The 21021-nt window shown below is 42.1% G+C and overlaps 1 protein-coding gene across 2 annotated transcripts in view; it reads right to left on the reverse strand.

Moving 5' to 3' along the window:
• Nucleotides 1-20270, reverse strand: part of LOC121883599 (septin-9-like) — a 76802-nt gene extending 56532 nt beyond the window's left edge. Inside the window, exons 1-2 of one of the 2 annotated variants that reach the window (XM_042391937.1) lie at nt 19973-20270; nt 9811-9873 (exon numbers count right to left, since the gene is read on the reverse strand). In XM_042391937.1, coding sequence (XP_042247871.1) covers nt 9811-9873; nt 19973-19994 — 85 coding nt within the window. In that variant the 5' untranslated portion in view covers nt 19995-20270. Of the gene's footprint in view, nt 1-6043; nt 6122-9810; nt 9874-19972 lie in introns of those variants that run through there. The other variant, XM_042391940.1, reaches the window with a different exon arrangement.
• Between the last annotated feature and the right edge of the window lie 751 nt (nt 20271-21021).

Consider the following 21021-nt stretch of genomic DNA (forward strand, 5'->3'; position numbering starts at 1 on the left):
CACTGACACGCAGATTTAAAAACAAATGGGAGGCTTTACTGTACCAAAATCAGCAATCTGAGATTAATCTTACACCACATTTCCCCCGCCGTTGAACCATGTAAAGTATGTAAGCCACAATATGTGTGAGAAAATTCTGAAAAAGCTGATGGTCAATTAATATTCATGGGTGACATGAAAATTGCACCTGTGCCTGGAATTTTTTAAAAGCCAGGACAGCCTAGAAACTTGGGATAAAAGTGCATATACTGTTTGCTTTAATTGTTTGTCACTCTGTGTAGGAAAACGGTCTCTTCCTCTGTCCCCCATGTGGGTGAGTGATAGTGCAGTGTCCATAAAGCTTTCAGAGATTTATTGCCTTTCTACTGATCCAGATGTAAATACATCTACAGTGTAAGCCCATACTTGAAGTGTTTTCTTTAGGTATGTACCCCACAATATCTGACATTATATCTATTTCTCCAGCAGAGGTCAGCGTTGCACCTATAAATAAAACCTGTCGCTATGGGCAACGGTGATAGTGGTAGCTGTGTCACTAGTGTACAGTAATGTGATCTGGAAACAGATAAAGATGGAGACATGGGGAGAATCCTGCTCTGGACACACCCCTCAACCCACACAGCGCCCAACACATGTGTGTCGGATTCCTCCACTCCCTGGCACACACACACCCACACACTGAACAACACACAAACACTCACAAACAACAAATATATCTACAGCAGATGCATGCAAAAATATGAACATGCACACACTTAGGAGAGTGACACATGCATGCACTCGGCCCACAACCCGAAATACAGAGAGAGCAGAGAGAGAGAGAGAGAGAGAGAGAGAGAGAGAGAGAAAAGCACACTTCCTTCCACTGCATATCCCTGCAAGTCCCAGCAAGCCCAGACAGCGTTAATCCAATCTGCTGTAACAACTGTCACACTGGGAAAAGACAAGAATGTTTTTCACCCCCGATCCGTAAAGAACTCCATTCATATCATAGCAGTCATAGTAATGGGAATACACTAGTACTTAGTATATGCAGCTCTGTGAGAAAACCTTTTTTAATCTGCTATTATCAGAACATTTGATTTGGATATGGTAATATGGTAGGTAATCAATGTGTGTGTGACAGTGAAAGGTTATAAACAGTCATGTTAAATCCATTTCATCCATTTCTTATTTTAGGCAGGCTTTATTGCTGTGTCATAGTGATTTTTCTTATGGCTAAAGGAAGGGGGAATTGCTGCTAAAATAATAAAATCCTTCCTCTTTGTCATGACTCATGATGAATGGTGAGATACAGGAGGAAAGCAGTGGGCCTAACTGTTAACATATGCATTATTATGCAAGAATAAATTCATCATGAGGAGATAGAGATGCTGTCTGATGGAGTTTCACCTCTTTCTAAAGTTAGAATTGACAATGGTGTATAACTTTTGTAAAAAAAAACAAAAAAAAAAACTAACGTCCATCAAATGCAGAGAGTGAATCTGTTGGGGGCCTCCTGTGCATTAGTGTATTGTAGTGTCTTTCAATAGGCAGCTGCTGGTGTTATGTTGCACTGCAGCAGCATACAGATGAAGAGAGACAGAAACAGCCACCGACCGCTTAAAGAAACTCAGACCACCACCACTGCCACTCGAAAGTGGGTCCTGCCCTCCTGAGAGCTGAAAAACGAGAGGAGCAGAGTGGGAGGAGAAGAGAGGGGAACTACATCTATAAACGGATGCCAAGCTGGCGTGGCAGTTGCTAGGGCAATGCCAAGGCAACAACAGGTTGCAAATGTCAGTGGCTGATCTCCACATGCACACGCACATGCGCACATGCACAAAGACACCAACAGATTCACACGCCTCGGCGCCAGTCTGTCCCCCTTTCCCTGCAGCCCGGCCTGTGCCAGTGGACAGAGGTCCTGCAAACTTTGAAATCTGAGATGCAGCTCCAAGAAATGTTGGAATGGTAACCAAACCCGCACTGGACAGTAATGCAAGGATACACCTGAACTGTTTAATCATGACTGCTGCTATGTCTTCTTATATGCTAATAATACCCTTATTTATATAGATGCAGTTGAACAAAAATAATAACGTAATGGTTGAAATACCAGACTGAGACTTACTATCAAACTTGTTTCACTGGCCAACATCTACTTGTCCCTGCAGATTTAATTAATCAGTTTTCACCACCAGATAAGTGGCAGATGGAAAAGGGAAGAAATATCTTGGCAGAAATAAAACTTAGTTAATAACTGTCATTACGAATCTATCAAATCTAAACACTTCTGTGAGTGGCGCATTTATAAAAATAGGTCTATTAGGTGATTTAAAAAGCTGAATTGATGTAAAGTCCTCATAATATGCATAATGCATGCTATGGTGAAGAAGTTAAACAGTTTAGTAACATATCTGCTGAAAGCTGTGTGACAGGTAATGCAAGTATGAGGAGCAGAAGCCAGTTTCATATTATGAATAATGATCAGTGTTTCATTTCAGGTCATGTCAGGTTTTGACAGTCATTGTTAGTTTTAAACATTAGCAGCACCAGCTACAGAGGAAACTCCAGCTTCCTGCTGAGTTCATCCTAAAACAACAAAAGCTTTGTTGGCCTTGATGCAGACAACTCACCCATGAGTCAAGCTGTGTCAAATAAGCCATCTGGAAGAGGTAAAATCTGTGTGCATTTTGGTGAGTGCTTGCATTGACTGTGTGTGTACATATGTATGTGTGTGTATATTTTGGATGTGACTAGCTAGTTACCACAGCTTTGTTTACATGGCAACCCCCATAATAAGCAGCTCTACCTGGCTCGAGACTTCAGAGGGGAGAGGGGGGTAGAGGAGAGATGGATGGAGAGGAGGTGAAAAGGTGGGAAAAGGTGTGCCAGTTCTCTCCGTGGTTAGGGAGACTAAAGAAAGATGGAGGGAGAGAGAGATGTGAGGTGACACCGAACCCCCATGGCTTTAATGGAAACTAAGAAGGAAGAAGATTTCTCCCTGCTGTGTGTGAGAAAGAAGGACAGAAGGAAACAGTGAGTTAGCATGACTAATGGAATCAGCAGCACTGGTAGTGTAAACATAACCAGAAGTACTTGGCTTTTAATACAGTACAGTACTGTGCTTTAAGCTAAATGTGGGAATAAATGGCAAGTAGTGAAGGTTGCTGACAGTCCAATATGTAAAGAGATGTTTGCAAACATAAGAAAACTGAACATTTGCACAGCTGAAGATGATCAATGTGCACATGTAGTTTTATAGGAGCCTGCATTATTTGGTGAATTGTAAATGTAGTAAAGACTCTGGCCAGCAGGTCAGACAGTTTCACAATAGCGCAGAAACACGCACACACGCACATGAAACCCCCTCCTGCGGCCCCAGAGCCCACATGGTGAAGTAGCTTCATCTCAAGTATATGCACAGCTGTAGTGACAGCAGCTGCCCTTAACCAAATGTTAAACAGCAGCACCCAGCCAGGCTCCCCTAACTTTAATCAAATACAGCACCTGTTGGAAACATGGCTCAACTGCACTGCATGCACACACACACACACACACACACACACACTGGCATGCCCCTTCAATTGCTTTTGCTCAGTGGATTTCTTTGCCCGTGCATGTGTGTGTTAGTGTATCGACTGTCTGCACACATGCTGCTGCCTGCATGTGTGTGTGTTCCCTCACGCATGGGATGGAATGGCTTGGTAAATAGAGGGAGCAGCTGTCCTCCATCAGAGATTAATCTCAATAGGCCTCTTGCTCTCTCTCTCTCTCTCTCTCTCGCTTTCTCCCACCTCCACCCTCTGCTCCATCTCTCCGTTGGGTAATAACACCATTTAGTAATTCAACAAGACTGCATTGTGATCAACATCCTTGTTGCTGTAGACGCATATTGTACCGCTCAGAACATCGCCATGGCAACTCCCCCAAAACACCAATTGAATGCCACCAGGAAGCAACGTGGCTGCAATTTCCTTCAGTTTTTTTCTTAACACCTTTTCAAAACAAGCAAGCGGTGACAAAAAACCAACAACACAGGAACTACAAAACAACACCTGCCTCGTCTAAGTGAGACACTGACGTAAGATGAAGACTGTGAGATTACAGCAGCAGCCACCTGAGAGAGTTAAGCTTTTTGAAATGCTCAACTCAGCACCCCCACCTGGTGGAGGAAGCATATATTACATATCAAACTATGCAGATCCAAGATGAGTGACATCTTTCACTGAATTAATTATAAGGTTAGTCCGAGGGTCAGCTAAGCTCACGAAGGCTTGTTCTATAATAAGCCATGAGCCTGAGACTGTCGCTGTGTCATACACAGTGTCATCAAACATCATCAGCTGACCTCACCGTGACTGGAATGAATGGGACGTGTCAGCCCCTTTATGCTCCATTCACAATCTCTGTGGCCGATGAACAGTTTCCGTTGAGAGCATCATCACTGTTGATTCACGTGGGAAGAAAACACAGGAAACAAAGGGAGCTTTTGCAAATCAGCATCAACACCAGTGAGGGAAGAAAATGAGGGAGGAGGAATGAATTGAATTGATTTGGCCGAGGTAGATGAGAGGTACTCATGATACATGTCCAGATAAAATGGGTCAATTTTAATTCTCACTTAAATAAAATGACACATGGGAGCCAGAAGAAGCCGTTAGACCACAAGTGATTGAAGGGGTTAATGACTTAACTTTGCTATGAGCTGTACACACTAGAAAGCATAAATACTCCAGTGAACGTTCACACACAACAGAAATATACACAAAGCATGTCTTGCTGGAGCCGTTACAGCTCCCTGGAGGAAGCACCTGGAGACAAGGGGCCACTCTGAGAGAGAGAGAGAGAGAGAGAGAGAAAGAGAGAGAGAGAGAGAGAGAGAGAGAGAGAGAGAGTAATGGGAGGGTAATGCCTCCATCACACACACACTTGTCAATGATCTCACCTACATCCAGATTTCACACACCGTATAGGTGCTACAAGCTATGCTAGGTCACAAAGGTGTGCACACACACACATACACACGCACACACACACACACACATGCTGCTGCAGCCACTTCACCATTCCCACTGCAGCTTTTTTCATTCCTTTTTTTACAATGCTCACGCTAACACCCATAAAAATACCATTAAGCAGCAGACAGTGCTGCGTCACTGATGATGACTTTAGCATAATGTACTCACACACAAACACACACACACACACAGAGACTAACTTTTATCAATTCAATATGCATGTGGTTTACAGAATACAACAGGGAAAACAACATCAGAGTTTGGAAAAAGTAAGGACTTTTATATGCAAAGTCGGCCTTTACTTTGCAAGCAGACTGAAGCAGGCTTTCTCTGTCCTGTTAGCCAAAGGAGTGACTGACTGATGGCCGAAGCGGGATCAGAGCCACAAGGGACAAGAGTAGTACTGTTCAAACAGAGCTCTTTCCTGTTTTCACACCAAAGGAGAATGAGAGAATGCAGATGGAGGAAAAGAGAGAGAAAAGTGTCCAAGAAATAAGTGCAGCTTCTGTGTCACTTCACCACAGAATCAGCTCTTCAGAAAGTTTTTCTTTCATTGTATTTTCAACATATTTCATTGTATCATGCAGCAAATGTGAAAAGGTGGAAAGAAAGGCAAGAGATGGTGACTGCCCAACGACCTGTAGAGACAAAAATATTTCACGGGAAACAATGGGACAGGAGGGAGGAGATGGGGAGGGGAGGGCGGAGGGGGGGGGGGGGCACAAACAGAGATAGAAAAGCCTGCAAACATTACAGGCACAGAACAGATAAAGACAGATCTACCAAAACAGGTCCGCTAAGCTGCTACACAAACCCTGCAGAGCTCCCAGCTCCAGCTCCAAACCCCAAAGAAAACATGCAGTCAGCAAACAGGACAGAATGAGAGAGTGGAAAATACCATAGAGGGGAAAATAGAGGCAGGCTCTTACAGTAAAGACACTCGATCACTGTAAAATAGCTGATTGAAGAGCCTTAAACTACAATCTCTTTTCCATTCAGAGGAGAAGCGTGTGCTCATCTGGGCTGAGAGTTTGTCTTACCTGAGAATTTGTCCCCCTCCATAACCAGATCACTCCCTCCACAGCCACATGTAGTGTCTGCTCTTTGACTCCACTCTCTCTCTCTCTCTCTCTCTCTCTCTCTCTCTCTCTCTCTCTCTCTCTCTCTCTCTCTCTCTCCCTCCCTCCCTCCCTCTCTCTCCCTGTCTTTTTTTGGACTTCCCTTTCTCTCGTCCCTCTCTCCCTCCCTCCCTCCCTCTGTTCCTCTTCCTCCTCTTCTTACTCTCTCTTTCCTTTTGGGCTCTCTGTTCTCCCTCCCCCCCCCACCCCCCCCCGGTTTGATTCCTTCAGTGTGTTTTGCTAATGAATTCAGAATTACGACATCCCCCATGTGCTGATCATATGTTGTATTCTCCACTCTCTCTTTCTCTTCCCTTCTGTTTCCAACTCTTTCTTCTGATCAGACCAAAAGACTGAAGCAGCATTGTATCTTGAAAATAGAAACCATTAGCTGCGCCATGTGACATGGACAGGCTCCTGCAGACTAAAATAACCCGTTGGACTTGAAAACTCTTCTGTCAGCTACTTATAATGTTCCTTGTGTGCGTGTGCTGTAGCCTTGATTCATTTGATACCGATGGCAATTTTGTCAAGCTGGTGTGAAAGACATTGCCTAAAATACATCCAGACCTCTTCGTGATGAATTGGATACAGTTCTGCCTCTGTGAACGTGTGGAGGGATGATAGCCTGTTAAAATAATACTGATGTGCAAAAACAACACGGGACGGAAGCAAGGGAGGAACTTTATCAAAACACACTTCCCAAAAATATTTCCGAGGGCCAACAATTAATACAGGAGAGCCGGTGTGCTTGGCGGCACTGGTGAGGGAACACTGGAGACGCAGAGAACTACTGAATGTGTGTGTGTTATGCAGATTAGTAAAACCCTCGCTCTAAATGTGCATGGTGTCGACCCGTCTCTTTGTTCAGGAAACTCAGATGACCTCTGACCTTTGGAGCGTCCCTCACACTGCGCCGGGAGGTCAGAGGTCACATGGCAAGCGTCTGAGCTCTGATGGAGAGATCAAACACACTCAGACATGTCAGTCTGCTGTCTTGTGCAACACACAAACGCCTCCAGTGACTTTGCGTATTGCATGCTGAGCTGAGTGCACTATGTGTTTGCACATTCACACTTGCATTTAGTGTGTATTTCAATGTATGTGTGCTTGTTTTTATTTATATATCTGTCTCCAGTCATATCTTTATTGATTCTTTAATTAAAGCCACCTGTCTGATTTTGAGCTGATGGGTGATGAAATAAGGAAAATCTGCACTTTGGTGGCCCCAAATGGCCAAAATATGTAATGTCCTGCAAGTTAGCAGAGCACACAGTTTAAAAACCCAGGAGGTGTAGGGAATTTTTAGTTTTGCAGCCCAGGCAGTCTGTGATGCTTCATACCAAATCATACAATTCACTCCCTCCTGTAACTTTCAGTTAATAATTTTGTTGCTTGTTTGCTTTGCCAGATTGTCATTTTGAAGAGGATAATGAATAGCATGAAGTAAATATAAGTACAGATTGCTGAATCCTCATTAGTAGCTATAACAAAAGTAATAATTCTAATATTATTTCAACACATCATTGTGTGTGTGTGTGTTTGTGTGTGTGCACGTGCGTGCCTGTGTGTATATGTGTGTGTGTGTGTGTGTGTGTGTGTGTGTGTGTGTGTGTGTGTGTGTGTGTGTGTGTGTGTATGCAGGATCTGCTGACTCCCAGATGGGAATTATCCGCACACAGATCAACAATAGGGACAGTGTTGGATAGACCTGTGTTTGTGTGTGTGTGTGTGTGTGTGTGTACATGCGTTGAGGTTACAGTACAGCATCCTCCCAAACACCCGCCTGCCGGCTCGTAAATCTGCCCTGTTGGCAGATGTTTTGTATGGGGCATCTGCCATCGAATGCCAATGCACATTCCCACTCACCCACACACCCACACACACACACACACACACACACACACACAAACACACACACACACACGCCCTGTGGCGACTGCATCATCGTCAGGGAGGTCTGCTGACAAGCAGGGCCTTATCCGCAGCCTTAAGCATTTCCCAACGACCTGTGTGTGTGTGTATGCGCTTATGTATATCAGCATCTGTGTGTGTGTTACTGTCTTTCAGCATGCTTTTGTGTGTGTCCGTGTGTCTGTGTATCTGTCTGTCACTCTGGTTCACAGCTAGTAAAACACAGTGGCTCAAGAACTCAGGGTGCTCTGATACTCAAAAATTAAATGTGCAAAATACTTATACACACTTTAGCAATGTAAATATATTGCTAAAGTACGAAGTGCGAAGTACAATAACAATAAAACTTTGAATGAGCTTAACAACAAACAAATCAACCTACAAGTGAGCACTGACTGAGTATAAGAACTAGATGTCAAATCCAATGGACTTTTCTTTTTGGGGTTTTTAGTTTACACAAAGGGATAAACAGCCAAAACTTTGAGTGAGCAGCATTGAAAACAAGGGAGCAAAGGGAGCATTACTGCTCATTTGAAAACAACAACTTAATTTCAACTTAATGAGTCCTCAAAACACTGACATTACGCTCATGTTGCTGACCTCGTTTAGTCATTTGTTCCCCACAGAAGTGTACATTTACTGGCACAAACAATTATACTCTCTAGACTGTCATCTGTGTTGACACGCATATACCTATACCCAAGAACACAAGCAACCACCATGCGCTGTCAAAATGTGTATTCTGTCTCATTGCATGTCAACTGTCTGTGGGGTGAATACCACAGACACAACACACAGTCCCTCACATGGCATGTTTATGCCTTCACATACAGTCTACAATCTATGTGTGTAAGCCGAGTGTGTGCGTGTGTGTGTGTGTGTCCGTGCTTCAGCCCCCCTCCTCTCTCCCTCTTCTCTTTGTGCTGATGCTGCAGAAAAGTTTGCTCTTCCCACTGGGAGAAGATGCCTCAGTGGTGAGACTCAGCCACATCTTCAGCCTGCGTGCCAATACTGTGCAATAGCTATGAGCACACACACAGGCACACACACACACACACACACACACACACACAGACACACACACACACACACACACACACACACACACACACACACATAAATGTACATACATGTTCCCATCCACTTGTTTTTATGCACATTTTGCAATTGCAAAAAAACCCTTAGTGGAAACATCAGAAAACACAGGAAATGTGATATAAATAATGAATATATTGCAAAAATGTTCTTATGCTTGGCTATCAATGATACTGTAGTAGACACAGCATTGATGACGCAGACACACACACACACACAAAAACACAGACACATTCACACAGAAAAAAGCACTTGCACCAAGATGCAGATGTCTTTCATTCTTAATAAGACACTTTTTCATCCATCTGTCTCTAATTTTATCTTTACGACCAACTCTGCAATATGCTGTTTACCTGCTATCAGTTATTATCTGAACTGGAAACACTACCTCCTCTGCCCTCAGCATTACCACATCCGTCTGAACGTCAATGACACTGACTTATGTAACACTTCATAGGAACAGTGACTAATTAAATAGAAGCTGGTGAAGGCACTGCATGACTTTGTCAATGTCCTACTTTGGGTGGAAGACAGAAACAAAGACATGTATCAAAGTCTTATAGATACAGTGAATGGATGGGCTAAATATATGTATGTACTACAGTATATATAAATGTAAAGATAAATGGACAGATGTACTGTACGTACAGATGAAAATTACAAGGGCACAGTCTACTTACTGGGACTGGTGATGCCAGATCCCTCTCTTTCTGTCCTCCTCAGTCGAGCGCTGGACGATCTTGCTGTAAATGGGGACAAACAGAGGGACAAATGAGTAAAACCTCCTGAAAAGTCAAGAAAAATTAAACTGCAATCAGCAAATGTAGCTTTAAATGACACATTCAAGTGCATTCAAATAGCCCTTGAGCAACACCTGCTGCCAATTCAGAGTTGGATAGGAGTATCAGCTAAATCCTAACAATGCAACATATCATGCACAAGCACCAAGTGGAAAATAGTTACTTCACATTCTCCTTGACTCCATAGAATAATCTACAGTTTACATTTGGAAAAACAAAGTGAACCGATGTTAGAAAGATCGCTATCATTGGCTGACCATGAAGAAACTGACATTTGGCTATAGAGGGAAAACCTTGTTTTTCTAAACTTCATTTGTGGTTTGTTTCTATTTTTATGATTGTGTGAATGATACAGAAATAGCTCAAACCAAACTTGCAAGTAGAACAAACTGCATGAAGTATCATGGTAATAAAACTGAATGGCGCAGTGTGACAACTATGCTTTTTGTTTTGCTTTCACATCAGTACAGTCAAACTGTGCTGACGGAGAACCCTTCAGGTAATGATACATTTGTCGAAGGGGAAACTCTGAGAGAAAAAACAAGGCAGAGACAAGGAAACATTAATAAGTACTAGCAGGTAAGTTAAAACAACAACTGCAAGCACTAATCACAGTGACAGCCAACCTGAAAGTGTAAAACTATTTGAACTCTGAATGAAAAATGTTGAGAACAAGCTCAGGTTATCTTGTAATATTGATTGCTCTCTTCAAAGGAGTGACAATTTGCAGAAACAACTGACAGTAACTCACACTATTTTGTTGTCAGTTACCTGATATTGCTATAGTTACACACGAGTGACCTGGTCAGGGTTCAGCCAGGTATTACATGACACCAGCAGGGGATTGCTCCTTCCTCTTGGCTGATGGTCTACTCTACTCCCTGAAACTGTGGTGGAATGCTCCGGGAAATCTCTCATTGATTGTCTGTAGAGTGTGTGTGTGTGCGTCTGTCTGTGTGTGAATATGTGCATTCAGTTCTGCTGAATCATCAGACATTGCACGCGGAGGGAGGGGGGTGGGGGGGGGGGGGGGGGGGGGGGTGACTAAACAGGGAAACAAATGTTGTGTCTATTCAGATGGGTAATTCAGCTCCATAAGAAAAATGGCGTCTATTTTCAGTATTAATTAAAGTATCAATGCTATACTGTAATAGTTACAGCCAAGACTAAAAGTGCTATCCTTGATGTTTGTTTTTGAATCATGTGTGTAATGCATTTTATGTAAATATGTACTATTGAATAAATTCAATCAATCAATCAAACTAACCATAACTCCGGTGAGAGATCTTAATCTAAAAATCAGTCTACTATTGTAAACTTCTACTCACTACTTCTATTTTCTCAATAATAGTACTTGATAAAACAATGAAGTGATTAACTTTGTGGTAACTGTTCCTGGAACAGGTGAAAGCAGGATAACAACATTTTTCTCAACAACAACACACCCTACCAATCAACCACACACACACACACACACACACACGTTCTTCTTCTTTCTCCACTTCCCCCGTCCTCTCTTCCTCTCCTACGTCTACCCACTCGGTGCTGTACAGATGATGTAAGTTCATTCGGTGGCTGGTGAGTCAGCTGTCCCTTATTGTTTTTAAGGTTGTTAGAAGTACTTCCTACCACAAATCAGTGTTCGACATGACATTCATTTTCTGTAAATAATGTCAGTAGGCATGGCGGTTGTCTGCCTGTGTTGTCACTGGTTTCAACACAAAGACGGATGGTCAGAAGGAATGGGAGTGAATGTCTCAGTGTATGACTGGCGGATGTGAATAAAGCCTCTGTAATGTGTCTGTGTGTGTGTGTAAGTAAGAGAGAGAGACACACTGGACGGTGAAAGTTTACTGAACTACTGTAAGCGATGATGAAATATGCGGCCTTTCGGTAAATTTAGCAACACATTCCCTGTAATACCTCCCTGTGTATTATAATACATAACAGCTTGCTTTTCACCAAATATATTACAAATATTGGTGCTATACATAAATATTGACTTCATAATGTGCATCACACATTAAATCAAAACATGCATCGATGTGTATTTAAGCATTAGCTCATTTCTTCTTCCCTGGTCCAAACACAGACACAAACACCCCTCTGCAGGGTTTGCAGGAGGAAAGACCGTTAATAAAACACAAAGTGGCAGAAGTGGCTGGATGTTTTGATAAGTGGAGAAACTCGTTATTTTGAATTTATGTCATGCAAAGATAAGAATATAATTATAAAATGAACACTCAGCACAGTTGTGCCAAGGTCAGAATAACCTGTTCACAGCACCAAACTAAACAAAGCACCTTGTCAAAGCACTGAAACAGAAAACATGTACATGTCAAAGTAATAGAAAAAGTCCCTTTCTTGTTGAGAATGTCTGAACTCTTAAAATCAACTATATGGGCCGCAAATAAAACTGATTAAACAGTAACACTTCATTTTAAGTCCCTCTTTTCAGTATTTATAAGCAGTATATAAACATGGTTTATAACACACTATAATGCTGCAAGCAGATAGAAGATGTTTATTAATGTACAGCATTTGTCAGTTGTAACTTCTCCTATGAAGACATATTTTATATGATCATAACTGTTTTACTATACTGTCATTCATTACCCATTTATGCACCAGCATCTGGTTATGGATGGCCAGTGGAGGAAGTATCTGAAGAGTATATCTGCTAACAACTATAGTACATTATAGTGTGCTAAAAACCTAATAGTTTATATGCTTAGTAGGGGGACTTACTGTAAGGTGAATTAAAGACACTTGTGCTATGTAGTATCAGTTTCTGTCTGACTACCTCTTGAAAGTAATGTAAAAGTAATGAGTAATGTAATTATTTCTTACTAGGTCATTTTGAGTCACTTCCTGAGTAGGGCAGCATGTATCATAAAACAGGAGGTTTTTTTGGTTTCTTTAGTTACTGTATTCTGTAATTTGTGTTCTATACTGTACACAAAACATTTATGCACATCTGCAAATCTGGGAGTGGGATCCCTCCTCTGTTGTTTTTCCTGAGGTTTCTTCCATTTTTCCCCCTGTTAAAGGTTTTTTTTTTTAAGGGAGTTTTTCCTTCTTCGAATGAGAGTCTAAGAACAGAGGATGTTGTATTGCTGTACAGACTGTAAAGCCCCCTGAGGCAAATTTGTGATTTGTGACATTGGGCTTTACAAATAAAATGGACTTGACTTGACTAGTTAGCTCTGACTCCAAATTCTTCCATCAAAGTTAATAGAAAGTGTTTTATAGTAAATGTTAATCTAGAGTTGATGTAAATGTCAGTGACAGAGCTGCTTCTGGCTTCAGAGAGGAAGTTGAGACTGTTTAAATCACTAACTGGGAGTTCAGACTGTCAAGGGTATTAAAGTAACTGCCACGAGCTATGAACACCTTTAGTCTATTATGTGAGTGTGTGTGTGTTCATATATATGTTTGTTTCAGAGGTTTAAGTGTATGCACAATGACAGAACTAATAAGAGCCAGCCAAGTCTATCAAGCCTTGCAGCCAAAAAGCATGTCTGTACCTATTTACTCTTCCTGCTGGGAATACAGTCTGTTTGGTGTGTGTGTGTGTGTTCACCTCACCTCTACAGAGAGGTGAGGTGAACACACACACGCACACCACACATGCCCTTGCAGCACAAAGTGGTTCAAACAGACCAAGCAAAGTTTACCATTGCAACAAAGTAGCGCACCACAGAATCTGTAACAACACCACATAGTTGTGTTGATAAGATGATATTTGGTATTGAAGTGATATAATTCAACATTGACAGTAGCTGTTTGAGGGCAAAGTACTGACACACATAAAGCAAATATGCATTAGCCAATCACAGTGAGCTTGGACACAAACTAAAAGAGTGACACCTGCAAAGTTAAACTGTATGTTGGCACAAAGGTGTGTGTGTGTGTGTGTGTATGTGTGTGTCTGTGGCTGCACTCACCTGCTCAGTCTTGCCTTGGGCCACAGGAACACACACACACACATACAAACACACACAGAGCATGTATCGCTCCTTCAACACTATGATCCATGTCTCTTTTCCCTTCAAGGGGTTTGTAATCTTCTGAGGTCATATTTACCTTATGACACTGCTATGTGCAATAGAGGTCATTGCACACACATGATACATGAAAAGAATGGAAACAGTGTTTATGCTTATGGGAAAAAAAATTACTTTGAGCAATGCTGCAAGTCATATTATGGACCTGAGTAAATGAATGGCTGCTTGTGTATTTGCTGTGGGCCTCAACTGATTGATGTCAATTGCAGTGCTTGGTGAAGCTAAGTGTGTGTATGTGTGTGTGTGTGTGTAACATGACCAGTCAAGTGCATGGCTATGCCTGGACAAACATGTCAACTGATTAGTTATTGGTCTCAGATGACTAGAGAAGGTAAACAGAAGGGAGAGGGGTGCAACACTTAAACGTACTTGAGACACAAGAGCAATCACACACACACATGAATGAAGGCTTGCGAACAGACAGGCACACATATATTGGTGGAGTGATTTACAGAACACACACTATAATGCATTCTCTATCTCTTTCGAACACCCAACTACCTGAGATTCTTGTGTTTGAAAAAGGAGGCTGCTCTGTCCTAATGTGAACAGGAGAACAGAGGAGGCGAAGGATCCGTCCACTTCAACTTCTTTCATTCTTCCACTCTTATTTGCTGTGCCTCATCTCCTTCCATCCTTCCCTTTAGGGCTAGGTGGTGTTTCAATTAAAACATTAATCAGTTGTGACGCATAAAGTTACAACATTGTGATGTGAGAGGTGTGTTTTTTAACCTTATTAATAGGTGCAGCTGTCTTCTCATTCTGCACACAGACATAGGGCTGTCACTGAAAACTATTTTTTACATTTACTGGTTAACTGACCTAAAGTCAGATACCACTCTCACTTGCCTTTTCGGTGCATTTATAAAAAGTTGTTGTGTGTTTGTTAGCCACAGACTGAACAGAATGTAATGTATTTCTATGTCATTTTTTTCTACGGTATTGAATTCAATACATTGGCCAAAACAGACATTCTTGTCTGGTTGTTTTATCCATAAACAATTTCTCAATTGATTTTCCAGCAATTTCACTATATTACGATATTGCAATATAAAATTTCATACACAGTGAGGATTATATCAATGTCACCCACCCCTACTGGCTGGTTGTGACTACCCTCTACTGGAATTTTGAGGTGCGCAACCGTATTTTATCAATGTCTGCTCCACATGAAGCTCCAATGTATGCTGACAAATTATATAGAAATCTATAAAAATTCATCATTATATCATGGAAAGTCATTAGAAATCTACAGCAGTATGCTTAAGATTGAAACTTAAAATTCAGGTGTAACAACAACTGTGAGTTTAGGGGCATAAAAAAACACATTTTCCAAGTTCTAATTACATGTCCTTGTGTTCATTGCTCATTTATTCCTTGTTATATGTTAAAATCTGCAAAAAAAATCACCTTTTTTGAATATCGAAATCCTTACAGTCCTCCAAAGCTCCTTTTCTCTCTACATACCCCCTTGTATTTGTTAAACTACGCCCACTTTTGTGCAATCCAGTCAAATCTGAAGGGTCCCTCTCATAACTATACCCTGCCTACATATTCCATTTCACTCAGAAATATGTCACATTACAGAAGATGAAGAGGCTCTAACGTCACCGTTTCACTATGACTTTATTTTTTATCTAGTTAAGGTATTTATCACATATTGCAAGATTTAGGCAAAATCAGGATGTGGTGAGGCTCAATCCCTCCTCTGTCTCTCTGCTCACTCATCTGTTCCATTGTGTTTTTATGGCCCTCATTACACATGTTAAGGGTATGCTGGAAACACAGCATTTCACAACTCTGCCTGTGAAAGAGCCGGGAGCGGATGGAGAGACAGAGAGTCAGTAAAAAAAAAAAAAAGAAAGAAAGAAAACAAGACAGGCTGAATGGCCAGACAACCATTTTTCAAGATTGTTTTTACAGCCCAGATAAGACCTTTACCTGGATGCATTCTTAATGAGTACAGACCACACCAACCGCACACACACAACAACTGGCTCATAGTCATGGAAACCTGACCCTGAACTGCACTCCTCCCAAATGAATAGCCGTTGTTCTGGCGCCAAAGGAATAAACTGGCAACACCTCTTCCTACCTCTGCACTTTCAACACAAACGTATTCCTCACTCACCACACTCACTGAAGACCAGCACCGCTTTGCCAAACACACAGTCACCTTTCTGCACTCTTCACAATGCATACACAAGCCCACATCATCTAAAGGGTTAGACAGGATACCAGGGCAGTCAATAAAACAATACTGGTGTGGCAGATAAGGATCGGCCTTCCTCCTTGCGAGGCTGTTAAAACACCATGGAGTCAGTTAAATAGTCCATAGAGCTTTATGGGTTGAAACCTCCCCCAGGAAACATGTAGTTACTGTATGTCACAGGTGAATAACTGAATGAGTGCTTGTATGCATGTGCATGTTCAGAAATGTGAGAGAGAGAGATAGCGAGAAAGAGATGAACCAAGATTTTTAAGGGTATTAGCATCTGTGTGTTTACAGGGATTTCCATGTTTGCATAAAGGACATAAGACAATGAAACTAATGACCTCTTTCCACTAAAGCAGAGTGCATAGTGTGAGCAATAGATGATATTAAAAATACTGTGCGTCAACGTAATAAAATATATGATTATTGCTCGTATCTAATCACTTTTGCAATACTGTTCCTGAACTATCATGTGTAATAAATAATCAAATTGAAAATAAAATTACGCCAAAAAGTACGCCACCATCTGTTAAGTTCAGCCAGTGGTGATAATGCTCAGCCAACTTCCAGGTATTTATAATGTTGTAAACAGTGGTTGCCTTGGATACTTCTTTTCTATAAATGACATGCAGAGTCTGTATACAGACAACAGCAAGGCTCATTTGCAGCTAACAAGCATGATCTTGCTACTTCAGAAGGGCTATCTCCACTCAAATACGCTTTCTGAGCAGATATGAATCACTTACACTTAAACTGAGCGCTAGTTGCAATAAAATATTTATTCATGTCACGACAGGACAAGGTTGTTCCTGCCAAACAGTGGAGCTGCTAAAATCTCATGTTTGGGTTTTATGACTTACAGAAAACAGTATGCAACAGGGATTTTTTGCTTCTTATGGACTGATTTCCTTCTAGATTAGTGGTGAAATATGTGTAATCAAATCTGTATGTTAATCAAACAATGGCAACTTAAAAATTTGAAGTATTTTAATGAATACCGCTATTTGAAATGCCCAAAATAATGTCTGCCTTTGCATGCACTTCATCATTCTAATACCCACATCTAAATGTCAGTGCACATGTTCCACCACACATCATAACCTCCCATTATCTTTTTACAGGCTCTCTCTTGGCCTCAGGCATACAATACAGTACAGGCAGTCTGTTGTATCAATTGACACCCCCAGCAGCAGACGCATCAGCAGCAGCAGCAGCAGCAGCCAGCATCACAGAGCTGCATTCTTGGCTGCAGATAATAAACACAGAGCAGAGTGGACACTTCAGAGCAGGCTCCACGCGGCTGAGAGGGGAGGACCATGCACAGCAGAGACAAGACATAGACTGTAGGTCTCCAGTGCTCAGGGGAGTATTCCAGATATATCAGATATATCAGTGTAGTGTTGTACAACGTGGTGAAGTTATGGATATGTTTATATAAGCCTATGGCTATCTCCAAAGGAAGGCATGTTAGGCAACTGGCCAAATTAATCAAATAAATTCAAAACCAGTTGTGACAAACATTTAGGAAGGGGAATACTACTTCATAAAATACACATTTTGGTATTTAAAGTATAAAGTAATGTCCCAAACTCAAACCTGTAGCTCTATTAACACCACTATTTTAGATCATACCAACCAGAGCACTGTATGTGCATGTCCACGTGTTCTAATACCTTATTAGTCCATTATTCACAGGCTTCTAGGAAGCCAAATTGAGGGTTAGGCCATCCTCGGCATGCTCTGCTAGATGACAGGGCAAATATGTCTCAACACAGTTTATAGCTCGGCTTTCAAGTTGCCATCTAACAATAGCTTTAGGCTCCGAATCAAAGCCTTGCTGACTCTCCAGTATAAACAGGCTAAAAACCGTAATGCGGCGCAGAGTGAGGCATTTTTCACACAGGTACAAGTAGTGGAATTAGGTGTGTATGTGTGTGTTCTGAGTAGGACATAAAAGGAGGACATACCAGGAGGAGTGTACTTGGAAAATAATCACTCTTGTGTGTGTGTGTGTGTGTGTGTGTGTGTTTGTGTGTGTGTGTGTTTGTGTGTGTGTGTGTGTGTGTGTGTGTTTGTGTGTGTGTGCGTTGGAGTGGGCTGTTATTCATACAGGTTACTCATTGATCCAGACGACTTGAGGGAGTGGTGTACAAGGCAGGGATTGGCTCCATGAGTAGGGCTCAGCAGAGAGGGGTTGCATGAGTGAACACAGACACACATACATGCTGAGACCCCCCCCTCCACACACACACACACACACATCTCTGATGCTTGTCTAAACACCTCTACGCATTAGAGAGGAGTGCCTTTGACAAAACACACACACCTACACATCAAACTACACACACACACTTTGTTATTAAGACTATTCCCCGAGTGGAGCTCTGACAAAGAATGTGACAGCTCCACACACGGAGAGGGAGAACACACACACACACACACACACACACACACACAGGAGGAGGTAAGGTGGCATGACTCAACATGCGTTTGGCTCCGATGGAAAACCGTTGGCCGCTCCACCGCACAAAGACTCTGGAAAGAAGAGCCGGGAAAGCATTCCGCGGGATAGGGTTGTGTACACTGGACTGAGCTGGAGCTTATAGAGGGAGAAAGAGGGGGGAGGAGGGCAAAGAGGATCAGAAGAAGATGGAAGTGAGAGTAAGCAGTGCTGCAAAAAAGGGGGTCATGGGAAAGAGATGAAGGGGGAAGGAAGAGGAGGAGATGAGAGATAAATGAAGTATCTCAAGTATCAATGAGGGCGTACACAATTAGTGTTGGTTTGATTGTGAGTGACAAGACAGCCCTAGTGGTTAGTAAGACTATCATTCAACATAAAAATCATTGGTTCAACCCTCAAAGCACTCATAGTGTCTTTGAGCAGGCAGCCAGTATACCACCAGTCTTCCAGAGAGTTCTGCTGAGCTGTGAGCTGTCTCATTCCCACTCATCATAACCTCCACATCTTATAAGACAGCTGATATTTCACAATAACCACAATCAGATCCAGCCGGCACTAAAGTAAACTGAAGCATGTAAGTACATTGAGCTTATGTAGATTTGATGCAGATGCATAACTGGAGTCATTCTTCAGGGTATTAGTGGGTAGGAGTGAATGAACTGCTTCATAAAACTGCCAATCCAAACAGATTAAAAGGCTAACTGTGTTATGATTGTAAACTGTAATATTTTGCTGTTTCTGCTCCACCAACTGTAAATGAATCCTGCACAACATGTGTGAACTGCTTTCTGTGTTTTAGTGTCACTCAAGAGGAAAACAACGTCAGCAGGCCACAAGTGGTGCATTTAACTGTCTGCTTTGTTACATTCCTCAGAGGTTAAAAAACTCACTTTTTCCCTGACGGCTTTTATGAATCAGAGCTCAGCTTTCTGCGCCACCTTTCTGTCATGATGTCATATATGTGTAAGGCTACACTCAGAGATCAACTGACCTCTGAGATCCTGTGTGGGCCTTTTGCAATGAAGAGCAGTTTAATCTGTCAGTGTTGATGCTGTTAAACATTTACATGAATTTGTGCCAATTCCTTCTCATTCTCTTCCTCCCCCTCTCTCTCTGTCACACACACACACACACACACACACACACACACACACACACACACACACACACACACACACACACACACACACACACACACACTTTACAAGTTAGATGCCTACTGCCTTTTCCTATAATCAGGCTGCAACTTGCTGATTATATATTTTAAGATGACACATTATCTAAATGGAGCACGCTTACCTGAAAATGAAGATTTCTTCATTATTGTAGATGTTTCCTCTCCTGGTCGTTACGTGGTGAAGTTGATGAATTGCTCCGGTCCCTCTGTGTGTGTTAAGGGAGTGTTTGCATCCGTAACTTTTCCAGGTTGTTTCTTCCTGCGCGCTCCTCTCTCTGTCTCTGTCTCTGTCTTTCCTTCTCTGCAACTCCTGTGCGCTTCAGTCTCCAAAATCACCTGGGCGCAGGTAATTTCACTCACTTATTGAACTTCCCTAAACTTTTCCCAGTATTTATTTCCACCGCGAACCACTTGGAGAGACAGTCTGTTTGGAATGGATACAATCACACCTGCGCTCCTGACGCACGCCCAGTCCAGGAGCGGGAGTGGTTTACTGTAACTGTGGGGCTTTCACAAAGCCTATCAAACATCTGAGGTGGAATAAAGGCAGCTATCTTTATAGATAATATTTACTGCAGGGGTTGTGATTTGAAGCGAACTAACTGAAGCAAATTAATGAATGGGACAGCTTAGCAATCGTGAATTTTAACAATGGCCAGGTCTGGTATGTTGCGCAATATTTCTGTTGCGCACATGCTCCTGCGAATTATAGCTGTCATCTTAAAGATTATCATTAATTCAAATGAACAAATAGAAGATAACTCTAATCCCTTTCTTTGTGTGCATATGACTGCAATAATTTATCAAGAAGCTTTTTCATTCACCCACACACCACCATATGTGAAGTATGTGGGCAGGCTTGAGTGTGTGTGTGTGTGTGTGTGTGTGTGTGTGTGTGTGTGTGTGTGTATGTGGGTTTGGGTGGGGGAGTTGGGGCACAATATGTTGTGCCTATAAAGCTTAGGGTTGGGTGGGGCAACAGTGTTGAGTTAGCCCACATCTATTGAAATAAATAAATGTTCAGCTGTGCCCACAGCCTTTGACCTTTTTAAATTCCACTTGTCAAACTGTGGCAACCTGCTTCATGTTCATATAAGACCTGAATTCACCTCCTGTAGTTCTGAGCTGCAGAGACCTCTTGTGGCTGCTGCCTGTTGTCATCCTCTTCCTC

The sequence above is a fragment of the Thunnus maccoyii genome, chromosome 18 (assembly GCF_910596095.1).
Source record: "Thunnus maccoyii chromosome 18, fThuMac1.1, whole genome shotgun sequence".
NCBI classification, from domain to species: domain Eukaryota; kingdom Metazoa; phylum Chordata; class Actinopteri; order Scombriformes; family Scombridae; genus Thunnus; species Thunnus maccoyii.